This window comes from Pieris napi, chromosome 1 (assembly GCF_905475465.1).
Source record: "Pieris napi chromosome 1, ilPieNapi1.2, whole genome shotgun sequence".
Classification (NCBI taxonomy): Eukaryota; Metazoa; Arthropoda; class Insecta; order Lepidoptera; family Pieridae; genus Pieris; species Pieris napi.
The window spans coordinates 2,394,777-2,410,868 of NC_062234.1; the positions used below are offsets into that span (position 1 = coordinate 2,394,777).

General features: G+C 33.8%; 1 protein-coding gene across 3 annotated transcripts in view; it reads left to right on the forward strand.

Moving 5' to 3' along the window:
• Positions 1–16,092, forward strand: part of LOC125050446 (putative epidermal cell surface receptor) — a 43,253-nt gene that overhangs the window by 22,593 nt on the left and 4,568 nt on the right. For 2 of the 3 annotated variants that reach the window (XM_047650309.1, XM_047650318.1), the window contains exons 3-15: positions 3,408–3,859; positions 4,748–4,928; positions 5,923–6,052; positions 6,732–6,873; positions 7,506–7,872; positions 8,717–8,933; positions 9,514–9,722; positions 10,158–11,180; positions 11,370–11,664; positions 12,144–12,342; positions 12,966–13,105; positions 13,933–14,123; positions 15,324–15,543. In XM_047650309.1, the coding sequence (XP_047506265.1) occupies positions 3,408–3,859; positions 4,748–4,928; positions 5,923–6,052; positions 6,732–6,873; positions 7,506–7,872; positions 8,717–8,933; positions 9,514–9,722; positions 10,158–11,180; positions 11,370–11,664; positions 12,144–12,342; positions 12,966–13,105; positions 13,933–14,123; positions 15,324–15,543 (3,766 nt within the window). The remainder of the gene's footprint in view (positions 1–3,407; positions 3,860–4,747; positions 4,929–5,922; positions 6,053–6,731; positions 6,874–7,505; positions 7,873–8,716; positions 8,934–9,513; positions 9,723–10,157; positions 11,181–11,369; positions 11,665–12,143; positions 12,343–12,965; positions 13,106–13,932; positions 14,124–15,323; positions 15,544–16,092) is intronic. The other variant, XM_047650328.1, reaches the window with a different exon arrangement.

The window sequence follows — 16,092 nt, forward strand, 5'->3', positions numbered from 1 at the left end:
GTTGATCAGCCTCCAGTGCCTGATACACGCCGTCGACTTTTTCGGTCTAAAACGTCGGTTTCCTCACGATGTTTTCCTTCACCGTTCGAACAAATGTTAAATGCGCACATAGAAAGAAAGTCGGGGATCGAACCTACGACCTCAGGTATAAGAGTCGCACGCTGAAGCCACTAGGCCAACACTTCTCTTACTAAAGCGTAACGGGAATTTTTTTTATTATTGTTTTCTACTACTTAAAAAGTTTTGGATAATGTAAGTAACATTTTCTGAAGGCATTCTCGAAAAATTTAAAGAATGCCAAACTTACCACTTTACGCAACATGTATTGCTCATTCATTCATTCGTCACGGTTTTCACTGTTTCGAAATAAGTTTTTACCAAATCAATAGGATCTGGGGGTGTGTGCCAAGGATTAATACTTACGTCATTTTTATTGACTCGCCACTTGAATACCAATGAGACGGTGTTTATGAATTAGCATTTTCATGTAACATGTATTTTAATTGCTTGAGCCATCCGTAACAAGCTAATTATATAATAGAGATCCTCAATTATAAATATGAGGAAGTGAAATATTAATTGTTTCTAGTTCCATTTAGTTTCACTAAGCATCCATGAATATTTTTAAATCATTACACGTTCTTAATAGTGATTTAAATACTAAAACGACTAATATTTTTTAGTACATCTGAGTATGATAATTTATGTTTTTGTAACACCTTCATCCTTCGTACGTAAACTATGAAAAACTCGGATAATGTTGTATTCATTTGTATAGAAGACCTGTGCAGCCTTATATGTTATATGAAATTAAAAGGAAGTACGAATGTTATGTAGTAATCAAAACCAAATGTATGTAAAATCGATGGGTTCATACAATTCAAATAAATATTATACCAAACTATAAATACTCGATTATATATGTCGAATAGTTTATAATAAGGATCGTAAACGATCATTTTACTATAGATAGAGACCTATCCTTAATTCAATTAATCTTTTTTTTTTTATGTGTAATAGAAATTTATTATATTATATACTTGTGTAATAAATATAAAATTAAATAATAAATGTTTGTCCCTGTGGCATCTGTTTGTCTGAATAGAAAATATAATTAAATCAATTGATAATGATAGAAACATGACCTTAAAGCGTCGTGATGATAGCCATTGTAGGAATTAATAAGGCCAATGTGTTTATAAGCTGTAATGATGTATAGCATGATGTAAGACTGTGTTATTAATATATCAGGTATATTAGTTAGTTAGAGTGTACTCCTCTCTCAACGGCCTGCAACGCACCCAATAAAAATTGGAGTCCATGCGCTGCGATGACTGCGCTTTTTGGGCGTACCGTAGGTTCGTTTGTCTTTATTATAATTATTGTGATTTGTGATATTGTGTTTTTAATATATCACAAATCTATGGTTAAAAATATTTTTTTTGCTAGTGCTCGCTGATCTGCAATCAACTGTAGTAACTGAAGCAAACCATGCTAGTTAAAAATTAGATAACTAGATTAATAACACCGGTAAAATAAACCAATAAAATCAACTTTAGCTAATTTTTAACGCTTCGTATCTTTAAACTTTTATAATTTATTGTTGCCATCTTCTCTATCTTTAAAATGCGTTCAGTCGAGACAAAACAGTTTTTATTAAATTTCACTTAAAGCACAGATAATAAAAATTAAATTGACTTGATAACAAATCGTTTATTGTTTCAATTTTCAAAGGTTGCATTCAATCATAACGGTTTTATTGATTTAATGTAACGGATCCGAAGTAATCGACCAACTTTTAAACTAGAACACACTAATTTCATATAATCTTAAATTAAATAGTCCATAAAGAAATAGACCACTTGATCTGCCTGATTTAGGAAATAGGCGATTAAGAGGTTATCTCATTGATACCTATAAAATCTTTACTGGCCACTGTAATGTTTCAGAAATTGAGAAGCTCGTTATTTTAAGTGAGAACGCACATGTAAGGGCTTTTTCTTTAAAACTGAAGATCACTTAATATAATACAAATTCCCTAAAGAACTTTCTTCAAAATCTAGTTGTGACTGACCGAAATAGGCTTCCAGAAATTAGTGCTTGCACCCAGGCGTGTTGGAAGCAGTTGAAAGAACTAAAATAATAAAAAAAAGATGTCATTAAATAATATATAAATTATAGTAATAGATTTACTATTAAGTTTGTTATGGAAAAGCTGGGAACCCTGATAGATGTATTACTTATTATGTATTGTTATATTGCCAAATCTTATAGATTATAATGAACTGTTGTCAAATGAGTATTTTTTTTATTTATTTATAAATATTAAAGTTTGCATAATTTCTCCAAATCCACGAATACGCGCGCTTTAGCTTCTTGAGCTTCTAGTGTGTTTATCTACATAATAATACACTATATCATGTACATATACAGTCCTCGCGACATAATTATATTCTTTTTAATCTGGATACAAATGACTGTTTGCATAGCGATTTGTTTAAGTTATCTAATTGTTGTGATGAAAAGTTATTCGTGAAACCTACTAAAAGAAAAAGTTTTTATTGTTCATGTTCTATTGTTATCTATTTCATAAGATACAACCGAGAGTCAATAAAAAGAAAAGTTCTAATCATAACTATTGCAACCTCGTTTTCATTGTAATATGAACACGACTTTGTAATGTTTTAGTTTTGATAAATCTTAACATATATATTTGTCCGCGATGGACTCCTAAACTACTTAACCGATTTTAAATTAAATTTGCACACCGTGTGCAGTTTGAACCGACTTAAAAGATAGGATAGCTTACATCTTAATTTATAGCCGCAATATTATTTTATTGCAAATTATTTGTTTATTTTTTGACAGTCACAATTCTACATGCACCACCAAAAAAGCACGGTGGACTGGTGTTCTCCTGCCGTTTCCCTTGAATAGTTAATACTATGTAACATAACAAAAACCTTAGCCACAGCAACGCTTGGCCGAGTCTGCTAGTAATGTATATGTTAACGTAAAATTGTAAAAACCGTTAGATTGTAATCTATCGGTTATCGGTTATCGGTATTCGGTAGATTGTACTACACTAACTTAGTTATCATTCAAACTTCTTTGGTCAATTACAGATTAATTTTACTTCCCAACAATTTCATATAACTACCGAATAATAATACGTTAATTTGTAAGCAGTTCGTTGAGGTTCACAATCTTTCGACAGTTTACAATCTCGCGAGATAGATTACAATCTAACGGTTTTTACAATTTTACGGTGACATATATATACAAGTTGAGCCCCAACTCATCTAACAGACGCAAAGATTTCTCTTAAAGAGAAATAAATTTCCCTTAACTAATTGTATGTAGAGTCAAAGCAAGCATTTTTGTTAAAAACAGTGTTATAATTACAGGTAAATTAATGAGCGAAGATGACGAAGGACAGGCGGGAACACAAGTAACAATAGATGTAGTTCCTCCCACAACAACAACAACTACTAGCACTGTACCACCAACCCGATCAACAACAACGGAAAAAGTTAAAACAGAAACGACCGTCACCACGGAGACTACTGCAGTAGAATCAATGATCAAACCCAAACCTAGACTTCTCAATTTAAGCGTAGATGAATTACAAAATTTCGCAAATGCACTGCACAATCAAACTAACCAGAAAGAACCAAAGAACGTTGACCTCAGTGATGTTAATATGGACGAAGAAGATGAACTGCCGAAACTTTCTGACCATAAACAAAAACATATATCAGATAAATTCTATTCAAATCTTCAAGCACCATTCAATCCCTTAATGACAATAGACAAGTCTGAAGAGGAAACGTGCAAGGAGAATGAAATAACATACAAGGTTTGTATGCTATTTTAACTGCATAACTATGTTGTTGAGTATTCTAAACATCCTAAATATTCCGTTTATAAACAGGCAAACACGATAGCTGAATAGTATCAAACGCTGTCTACAAACACCATCCGTCGTTTATCTTGATTATTATTAAACTAAATTGAACATGATATAGCTATTTAATTAGGGATATACCTAGTCTTGCCATAAATACTGAAACAAAGAAAAAAAAGTCTATTGCAAATAACATTTATTAGTTTTGCAGTGTGTTTGTTTAATACATAAATATGAAACAAAAACAATATGAAAAGCTTATTCGAAGTGGTCTCCAGTGGCTGAAAAACAGTCCTTTAAACGTTGAGGCCAGTTATCAATAGAAGCACGCATCTTTCCATGGGAAAATTCTTCATTGCCAAACAGAGGAGGTCTCATTGTACCTATTAATAGCCCGGTTTTACTAATACCGAGCACATGAATAGCTTTAAAAATTGAATTTTGCTCCATACCTACTTTGTGTAATGCAATCACAGCGATTCGGTTCTCTTTATCATCCCACTCCATTTTAATATCGCAAAATATTGTACAATGTATTGGCGCCAAAATGAGAAAACCCAATGAACAATATTAAAATGACAGATTCCAAATTCAAATGTAATGTTTTGTTTATTTTTAATTGTAATAGTATTTATGGCCAGATTTCATTTGCGAAAAAATAAGTTATAATCAGTAATAGTAAAAGCGAACTAAATATATGTAATTTATTAATATAAAAAAAATCCTGGTCACGAGTAAAGGCTTTGCAGACTCCATTTCATCGGCCATAGATGTGTCAAGATCAGGACACTTCGATAAAACACATTATTACTAACGGTAGTAACGTCTTGTTTTTTTAAGCTCGGAGAGAAAATGGATAGAGGCTGCGACGAATCATGTGAATGTGCCCCGGGAGGTTTATTTGAATGTTCGCCGAGATGCAAACATCCATACATACGACGAGGACGACGTCTCAATGATCCCCTGTGTTTTGAATCGCCGGTTGACGAATGCTGTTCTATAGTGGCGTGCGCGAATGGCGGTGAGTTTATCATAATGGCACGTTTGATGTTCTTTTTGTTGTGGAGTAAATACAAAAATAATACGGTGTGTTTTGCCAGGCATAAAAAACAAACAAGTATATGTTATCTCTGCTTTCAAGCAAGTAGTTTATTTTATTTTTAACTAGCGGCCCGTCCCGGCTTCGCACGGGTGGAATATATTTTAAACATTTTTTGTAGATATTGATGTATTCTTTAAAATTGTAGATTTTTTTTTGTTCTAAGATCAAAAGTTTTCGCAGCGCATGCGATGAACGATATTTTATAGGCATTTTGTAGTTTAATTTAATTATTATTTTTTCTTGCAATTAAAATAGTCTATATTAACCAGTGATAATGTAGCATTCTAATGGTGAAAGAATTTTTAAAATCGTTCCAGTACTTTTTCAGCCAATTCGTTACAAACATACAAATTGTATAATTAGAATAGCCTTTTATATCATATATGTTGACCATTTTAATTAAAAACCAACATTAGCAAATTGATTAGTTTTGTTAAAAACAAATTGTATTAAAAACTCTTCAAGAGCACATCTTAAGTGACCCAGGGAGGTCATGACCCTCATGATAATGTACTTAATGAACTACTTTTGGAAAAAAATATTACTTTAATTATTATTTGCGTAAAACTTTACGTATAATTAATAATAATTTGATAACGTAATAATATATTTAATTAATGTGATATTCTATCACTAAAATTAATATAAAAATTGACTATAACTCATAACATCTTCAAAAATTGAAGAACTTTGCGAAATATGCGAACTTTAGATTGTACCACCAGAACATTTTTGTACCAAATTCTTGCAAATAAATTATTATTGATCCTAACTCTGGGTATAAGTATAGGAATACTAATAATATTACTTATCATATACTTACGAATAAACGTATCAACGTAGTTAATAAAAATTCTTAATTTAAATTAATTTGTAGAACGAATTCCAACTAATTAATATTCATAATTTTCAGAAATAAAACCAACGACTACAGAAGTCTGTCGGTACGGCAACGAGTCTTACCACGTTGGTGCGAAGTGGGATATTGGGTGCGAACAGATTTGCACTTGCGAAAGAAATTCTGTCGTAACCTGTAAACCCAGGTAAGTCATAACTTAGGGAGCGTTCAAGTATTACGAATTTTAGGGGGGGGGGGGTCCTTTGTAAAACGTTACGATGCGGGGCGGGGATTGAATTACGCGTTTATATTATTTTCGACTTTCCAGTATAGTATAAAGAGTCACTGGATGATCACGAAACCAAATTTTACTATTACAGAAAAACGTTACGGCGCGTTACGGGGGGGGGGGGGGGTGTCAAAAATCTTCAACAAATTGCGTGACTTAATACTTGAACGCTCACCAACAGAGTAGAGTTTATATGTAATACATACATATTTAAAACCGCTACCATTTACGCCATTATCTTTTAATATATTGTAGAATGAACTCTATGAAGAGCTTGACATGTTCTGTAGTGAGCTGATCAATTTAAAAGCGTTGTTCAACTTCTATCGGGTACCTTATCATAAGAGATTTTTAAGTAGGTATTTATTAGGTAAAACCCAAAATTTGTACTTACTTTTAACTTTATTTTTTTCAATTTTATGTTCTAATTGTCATTTATTTAAGAATATTATATCGTATTGACTTAGTACTGTAAGAATAGTGTCTTGTGAGTAAATTAATAAAATAAAAATGTCTTGGAATTAGGCTAAAAATATACTTGAATCTAGCTAATTTAATGAATGAATTTTCTACTTACATTTCACAATATTCACAGATGTAACCGCATGCCACAATCGGATAGGTGCATCAATGTGCAAGACCCAAAGGACGCGTGTTGTGAAATACAAGTATGCGATGTTTCCCAAGACGTGCACGAGGAGCCCATTGACAATGGCACTGTTACATCCACTACTGCTGTAAGTAGCATCATAATGCTGAGCCAGGGCCAATTACAACCCACAGTACACACAAAGGGAATTTTTAATTTTTATTGTATTGTTATTTTCTGTGTTTATGTGTGTGTGTTTTCGTATGTAATAAATGGTATGTCTTTGTCTAAGTAAAATTAATATTTAGCGAACATTTATAATGCCTTAATATCGCGACAACTATAATCAGAAAGACTTTTTCATATCCATATCCTTAATTTCCATGTCATACTCGTGAACGGGTGCTACTTGTGGTGACTGGTCGTACTTGAATTCGTGTATGCGGTGATGTTAGTTATCTCGACTATGTATTTGCGTGTTGTTCCCACGAGAATGTAAGTGCGTGCTTCTATTACACCATGCCAACTCCTGCTGATAGAGGACAAATCTTTGTTTTTAATTTATTTTATTATTATCTATTACTTAAGATGTCATGCGGAACATGGTGTAATGATTGCAGCTCCTTACAAACATTTTGTAAAACAAAAAACATTAGGTATAATTTGTACTGAAAAGAAAATAATCATTTTAATTAGTAGTTTTAAAGGGAATCATACTCTTTACATTTCTGTGATAAGCGGAGATAAGAAATCTATTATAATCTATTTAATGTTGTTTAGAAACCTGTACACGATGCAATGGAAACAAAAGCGTCACGACCCCTAGTTCTTCTCGAACCAATTGGATCTATAAAGGTCCTCCAAAACAATAGTGTCCAAGTCAATCTAATCCATCCAAACGACTCAATGGATCCTATACATCTAGAACTTAGCAGCGATGGTGGCCAAACATACACTGACGTTGAATTGAGATATAAAAACCTAATTTTAAACCTAGAAGGTGGAAGAGATTATATTCTTAAAACTAAGGAAACTGGGACAAAGTTCAATTTCACGATAACAGCGTCTGATGATAATGAAGTACTTGAAGAAAGATCAGATAATACAAAAGAGGGGTGTTATCACGATGGGCAGTTTTATGCAGTCGGTGAGATATTTTCAATATTCTTTAAGGATCTGTGTAATATGTAGGTATAGTCAAAACCGTTTACGACGACATCGTTTAGAACACACCGGTTATATTGATCAAAATCAAAGGTCCCGGCTGAATTCGATGTGTTAGGTACTTAATAACAACGTCATCGGCTGTTACGACTATTTTACGACCAAATATGAGTAGTCCCTTCGATGCTGTTATAACAGATTTTGACTGTATATAATGATTATAGCAACAAAATGTTATAGCGTCATAATTTAATTATTTTAACAGACACTAAAGGTGTTTAATCATAGTTTTTATTCCAAATCTTTCTAAAACATTTAAGTACACGTTATATTATATAACTAATCGCCACCCTTGTAGTACCACAATAGTCTAACTGGCCTTGAGTTAATATTGCATAGTTGAAATTAAATATTTTTCACTGACTGAAGTACATTGGAAATACACATTCACAATATTAGTTTGTTTTGATTTCGCTCCGATGTCTATAGGTCAAGGCCAAATATTTATATATTATATTTATTTATCAAAAAAATTCTTTAAAATTAAATCATTTTAACACTTTAAACGCTTATCGCAAGTGTAGTAAATAATTTACAAAATTTTCATTTAGAGCGATTCATAAGACATGTTTCCCAAAAACATTTTCAGGGGAAATTCATTTTATTATTATTATTATTATATCTTTCCTTCATTCTTTAAAGGTACCTCCACAGGGACCAAACTTTTTAAGTCTGTTTTAATTTTCTTTTTAATAATTTTTTTTTCTTTGGTTGAGAAAATTGTAAATCTGTATATTTGATTGTTAAGATTACTAATAAATTTTCAGGGGAAGAAATCCACATAGGATGCACTGAGTTATGTGAATGTACGGGGCCTGATACAAAAGAGTGTGCACCTTTGGTCTGTCCTAACCATGTTGGGCTGGAATTAGTGTCCAAAGGCTGCGTCCGATGGGCGCCAAGTCCGCCCCCACAGCCGCCCAATTGCTGCCCACGGACTGCCCGTTGTCTGAGCGACGGTACCTGTCATTACAAAGGCGTTGCGTAAGTCCTGTTTGTTAAACTTTAGCTTATGTATCCAACTGATAATCCGTTGTCATCAGCCTTGCAATTCTGAAAAGTGAGTTACAGAATCGCAAGGCAGGTCATTGTTTAAAAATCATTGAATATATAATGTAATGCCTGCAATCGTCAACTTATCTACATAATACTTCATGAACATTAAAAATGTGGAATGAAATCAATCAATTTGATTATTATGGACGTGGCACTTGCGAAAAATATCCTACCTTGCGATTCTGTAACTCTGCTTCTGACGACTGATTTGAGCGCGACCGCCGCAGCGAAAACCGCTGTGAGAGTTCGAAAAGTGAGTTACAGAATCGCAAGGCTGGTATCCTCTTCATACAGGACTAAGTACTGTACTTTAATAAATAAATTATCGTTTAAAACTTTTCACTCTTGACATAATATCATTTAATACATTTGAGTGAATTTTAAATACGTACTTAATCTGCCCCCAATGGAGGGTACGAGGCTTTCAAATATATACAATATTTGCACAAGCCACGCTTTAAACATGAGTGCCGTTGACCATCGAACTGAATTCAATTTTAATTTTAAGAATACCAAACTGGAGCGAGGTTCCCCTTCATTTGTCGGGTTGCGAACAGCACTGCTTCTGTGAGAATGGGGAGTTGGATTGTCAAGAAGCCTGCAACCCTCTTCCTTCCTTGCCCCCTCAGACCCTGAGATGCCCTCCAATGCACCGGCCGGCACCTGTTAATGTATCCGACGAAGACTGCTGTAAGGAGTGGGGCTGTGCTCCGCATGGTAAGTCTATACCACTTTCAATTAAATAATACTAAATCGATGCACTGGAATCGAAATAGCAGTCGATGAATTTTTAATTAAAGACATCAAAATTCCGATCACAATGTATAACCATTTCGATCCGTATTTTGGATATAGATATTGGGTTTTAAACTATTGATTAGTCAGTCAGTAAACTATTGATTAGTAGTTGCTAATATCATTGTAATAATTATATATATTATATAACGAAAAACAGTGCTAATATTGACGTACAAATTTAAATTCAGAAATATAAATCGCTTTAAAAGGCTAATAATCATTTAATAGAATTTGTATTATTTGAGTTTAATTATTGTATATTAAAATTGGCACTATTATCATTTCATTAAAATCATAAGCTTATCATACGCTTATCATTATAACCATTGCATGCTAATCATTCACTCATTACAGCTGGAATGAACGCATCGACTCAAAAACATAAAACTTATCCGAAAAATAACTATATCACTCCATCAACATTGACAACACCCAGATACGTTTTACCCACCCCATCACTTACCACAGAAGCAATGAACTTCAAAAGATTACATTCGGCAAATTTAGATTTTTTTAAACACTTGCGTCCTATAAAAACCGGAATTCCTAAATATTTGAAGTCCTTAGTACCAGTCATGCTTAACAATACTTATAGAGAAGCAGATGAGCATAAAAATGTAACTGCCTTTGCAATGTATGATGTAGATTCTGCTAAAAATTTCAATAACCAACCAGTAGTAGATCCAACTAAAAGTGGAGATCAAACCTCATATGTAAGCCCGACAAAAAAATTCCACTCAGAGATCGTAGTTGCGACTCATGATCGCAAAAAAGAGAAAACTAATATGTGGGATACAAATGATATTAAACAAAGAATACCCGATCATTATGTAAATGATGTTAATATTCCAACGTCTAAAGAAACTGTTAAATATTTTACTCCCGCATATGCACCTAAAGATTTGATGATCCAGCATCAACAGTTTAGCCATTTAGATTCAAGTCAATATTTCAGAGATATGTTTGCACCTTTAAATAATGAATCTGGTATAGTTTCTAATCCTCTTCCTAAAAACACAATTCCTATTGATATTAATCAAATCGATAACATAATACAAAATAGCCAAGGGAAATATGTTACCGTTTTACGAAATAAAGACATGCCAAAGACAAACTCAGTAGAAAAAACTGTATGGAAGCCAGACATTCGCAAGCATTTGCTTCTCAAAGCTCCTAGTCCTTATGAAACGGTTCTCCTTAGAGCTCTTCCTAACACAAGACTACATTCAACAATAAATGAACAAATAAAAAGTCATAAAAGCCCTTCAAAGTATTCTACCCTCGACCTCGAAAATATTTTAAGTCAGATGGAAGTAGAGACCGATGTGAACCGAAACCTTGGACGATCAGCTGAAAAGAATCGAGCGACCGCGGCAGGTCAGTGACCTCGCCTTGGTATCTCATTTCTATCTTTTTTTACGACACAGTTTTCTTTTCAGGCATTTTCAATCTTCCAAATACTCAACACACCATCAACTATCGCACATTTCTCATTCTCATTCAATAACTATTTTGTGATATATTTAGTTTTACACTTGATTATATGTGTCCAAATCCGTTTTACAGGTCAACTGCCGCCAGGATTCCCAGGCAGTCATCCAGCATTTCTACCAACAGCGCCACCAGATGATATATTTTCAGACAACCAAAATGATATTCATAGACCTTCTAATCCTTTGGAACCTTCGTTGGCTGGTCTTCCACCTGGGTTACAAATACCAAGTTTTGGAGAGGAAAATAGAAAGTTAACGGTTATTTCGTTACAATCAGACTCGCCGACAAGTATTAAAATGTTGTTTGGGTTGCCTCCCGTGTTGGTTGGACTACGAGGCAGTGTGGACTTGAGATACACAGATACTGAGTAAGTATATATGTATATTAATCACATATTTCCATATACATAGTTAAATATTTTCTTACCGTTTCGTACAGTTTCTTGCCAGTTCTTCTTACCCGCTTTACGCCCTTGACCTCGTAGTAGTAAATGTAAATGTACAATTAATTTAACTTATTTCTGACAATTCATAAGTGTACTTGTTTACCTACATGAATAAAGATATTTTGAGTTTGAGTTATTTTTAATATGATACCTGTTCTATATTTTTTTTTTCGTGATCGTCACATTAATTTCATATTTTATTGTAAAAACTGGCGTAAGTTATTCGAAATCTAGGACCGTTTGAATAATGACTACTTTTATTTAAACATGTCGCTGAATGTACCAAAAATAACAAATTTGAATAGAATTTCCTATGGGTTTTTAATTTGAAATCCTGGATTTTTTTATGCCGAAAACGATGTATGTACACTAAAATATAAATTGAATTTAATATTTTTCAGCGATGATGACGTTTCACATTGGTATTCTCAAGTATTCGCACCAGCTGATGAGATATTGACCACTCCTCGGCTGGAGTTCCGTTTAGCTGGACTCAAACCGGACACAACGTACAAAATACGTGGCAAACTACTCTTACATAATCTGCCAGTGGAACCTGAGAGTAAAATTTACACAATACGAACTCAAAGTGAATTGACAGTAAGTAAATCTCTTTATCTATATGATTTCTCAGGAAGATTTTTATGGGGAGCAAAATTGGAAAAGTACAAAAAAATACTAGAAAGTTTTAGATTTATTTAGTACTTAAAAATAGAATAATAATATTCCACTTAATAGAGACTGTAAGTAGTGTTATTGGACTTTCTTACGTTAAAAATCCTTAAAATAAATTAGGCTAGATCGTAATGTGAAAATGTGTCTTTGTGCAGAGACAATTTATAAAAAAAAATCCACTTAGGTTTTTATCCTTAAAAAACTGTTCCATATGTTGATATCGACCTACTAAAAAGGTAGGCTAAGTAAAAGAGAGAGAGAGAGTTCCCGGGTTCGATTCGAAATGAAGAAATTAAAATAGAAACATATAAATCCAATGTTTGTATAGGACTAGAAGTTCGGGTATTCGTTACGAGATTTTACAAATTGTCACTTCTTAGACAAATTAAATAAAAATCATAAAATTTGGTTATACTTAAATCTAAAGGCTGAAAGGAAACGGGCGGCCTTATCGCTTATAAGCGATCTCTTAAAGGCGATTATTTAACATAAATAGGTATATTAAACAGTTTTCGTTGTATGACTTAGTTTAAAAATTCTTTTTATAGGATGTTGAGGAACCAGAGGAGAAACGAAGAGATATCGACTGTAAATTGTCAGTGGTAGAGGTGAATGACACTACAGCCCAAGTAACTTGGCGACATTTCACCGAGGATGAGCTGCAATTCATCGATGGAGTTCAAGTTCGGTAAGACATAATGTTTGTCTTTATAATGACAAGTCATTTTACACGGCGTCCTACGTATGAGCACGCCCTCTGTGAGAAATACAGGAAATATAACTGAAACATTCTTTTCAATCTTCCTTGGGAGTCCGCGAGCAGAGATAATAATACACTTCGATATCTCATAAAAACTCAAGTAACGTTCTCGTTAACGTCTCGTAACGAGTTGACGACTCATTGGTCTAGTGGTTAGTACCCCTGACTGCGAATCCATGGGTCCCGGGTTCGATCCCCGGCTGAGACGAACATGGATGTGATGAGCATTTGGTGTTGTGCTTAGGTCTTGGGTGTTTAAATATGTATTTATATGTCTATCTATCTATAATATCTATGTATATCCGTTGCCTAGTACCCATAACACAAGCTTCACCAGCTTAGCATGGGACTAGGTCAATTGGTGTGAATTGTCTTAAAAAAAAAACTAAAAAAATCTGTCACGACTATATACAATATGCTGAGAAAGCTATACCACGTTTCCAGATACAACAACTGTCATCTATTGTTCCGCATGATAACTTAATAGTTGACTAAACACTGCCATCTATTGATCGGCATGATAATCAACTAACTAAACAGTAACTTTGTTAATACTTCAGTCTTCTTACATGGGACACAAATGAATACCATTACTTTTTTTGTGTACTATAGGGTCTTAATTCCTGGACAACGTACATCCGTGCATCTCCAAAATACCAACCACTGTCACATCCTGGTATACCCAAATTATTTTCGGATATCGAGGAAACTGTATCTTGCAAATGATCCTATACATATAATTTTGTTTTTCTCAGGTATCGACCAGTAGGAACTCCTATATACAGCATGACTGAGCTGCTACACCACAGTCGATCAGCAGCATACCTTCAGGACCTGAGACCGGAGACCAGATACGAAGCGTCCCTGGTTCTCATTCCTCCCACAAGAGCTGTCACTGAATTAGTTGACTCCGGGCAAGTTGAGTTCACAACGGCTCCATATATTGGTAAGTGCAATAAATATTAGATGCAAGCGTTAAAAATATGTATTTCTTGAATTCCAAAAATTGCAATTATTTACTTGATCATAAAATTAATCGTAGTTTTGAAATGGTTCGGATTAGCGCCATCTAACAGCGTATATTGAAACTATTAAACTAAAGAGTATCACCTAAAATGGAAAAGCACCTTCCAATAATGGTTCGTGCCTTCACAATTAATAATTATATACACGCGTTAGAAGTTATACTTCTTTGGCGTAATGATTTTCTTCGAGCACTTTAGAGGGACGTTTCCCTCTTCGAATTCCTTTTCTTGTCGAAACGTTATAATATGTGCTAATCACATTGATATACAAAAATTTCAAATAGTCTCGCGTCTAATAAGTGGAGTCGATGTTATTTATTTATGTTTTTTTTTATAAATAAATTTATGTACTTTGAACTTTTTTGTGTGTAGTTTTTGACAAATATATTTACGCTATATAAAGTGTAGGTCAGGAGGTAGCCAATTTAACATTTTTTTTTTAATTTAAAGAAAAAACTTTTTAACCGGATTAAAGTTTTGTATTATTATAAATTTATAACTATTTAACATCCAACACCTTTTGTCTTCAGTCACCGTGACCACGCACGCTGTAAAGCACCCGAAAAGTCGGATAAATTTAAAATTATGTTAAATAGTTGTAAATAAAAAAGTCATGTTCGACTCCACTCAATACCTTGTCCTACCGACCACGGTCGGTCGTAAAATTTTATTGCTTTAATTTTATTATTGATTTTGCAATAATATATGCTTGTAACATATACTGTTATAGACATACTGTTATAGACATACTGTTATAGAAAGAGACAGAAATAGTGTTTCAGGACACTTTCGAGCGTTACTTTTATTCGAGACTGTGCACCTGGGGTTTTTTGTATATCAATGACTAATCATGATATTTTAGAATAAACATGTTTTTTATCACATTGGAACGGGTTTTCTCGTATAGAAATCATTATTTTGGTTTAAATAAACACGACTCTTAAAACACTACGCCATGACAGACAATGCAACTTGTCGATAGAACAGAGCAAGCGCCAACTAGCAGCCCAAACTGTTTTACCGACGTTTGAACAGATATTCAGGGTGTCGGTTTTTTGTGACGGTGTGCACGCGCATTCCCTAACGCTCCAAAAGAAGTATAACTTCAATAAATGTTTCAGATCCATACAACTGGTCCGTGACAGTCGAGGCTCGCGCCGTAGGTTCAGAAGCCGCTGAAGTCACGTGGCATGGAGTGCCGTCTCCCGCAGAGCGTTGGGTGCGAGTGTACCGAGCAGCACACGCCTGCGGTACTAGCAGAAAGGAACACGACGACTTCAGACTCGCCACAAGGGACTTGCCACCAGCCATCACTTTGATGGGATTGCAACCGAATGCCAAGTATGTTTTAAAGTGTTCCGCAAGTCAAATCCCCTTTTTGATCCCAGGATTTTTCAATATTACATATTTTGAAAAATCCTTTGGCGAATGCTACACGCTCGATATTTATCGTGATATTTATCTTGTATTTTTTAGTATACTACAAAAAAAAAATTAATAAAATAGTATTATTATTTATTATTAGTAAATTTCATTGAGTACACTCGTACGTTTCGTATTATAATAATGAGTAACAATATTTAGAAAGCTTGCGTTGCTATTATATTAGCGATAACATTGAAAAAACGTATAAAGCGAAAGAAATGGGCGAAACATTGGTTTCAAGATAGAGAAAAATATACACATCTGAATTTATTAAATCAAATTCGGGAATACCAAGAAATGGACGACTATCAATCGGCTTTTCATTTTTATTCAAATATTTCAGCATATGAAATCCCCAAGACTTTGGATTGTATACATTTTCCGCTGCAGCACCCGATCGCTTCGAATCTGTTATTTTTTTAAATTCTTAATTTCTATAGTTCGATTTTAATGAATTGATCTATG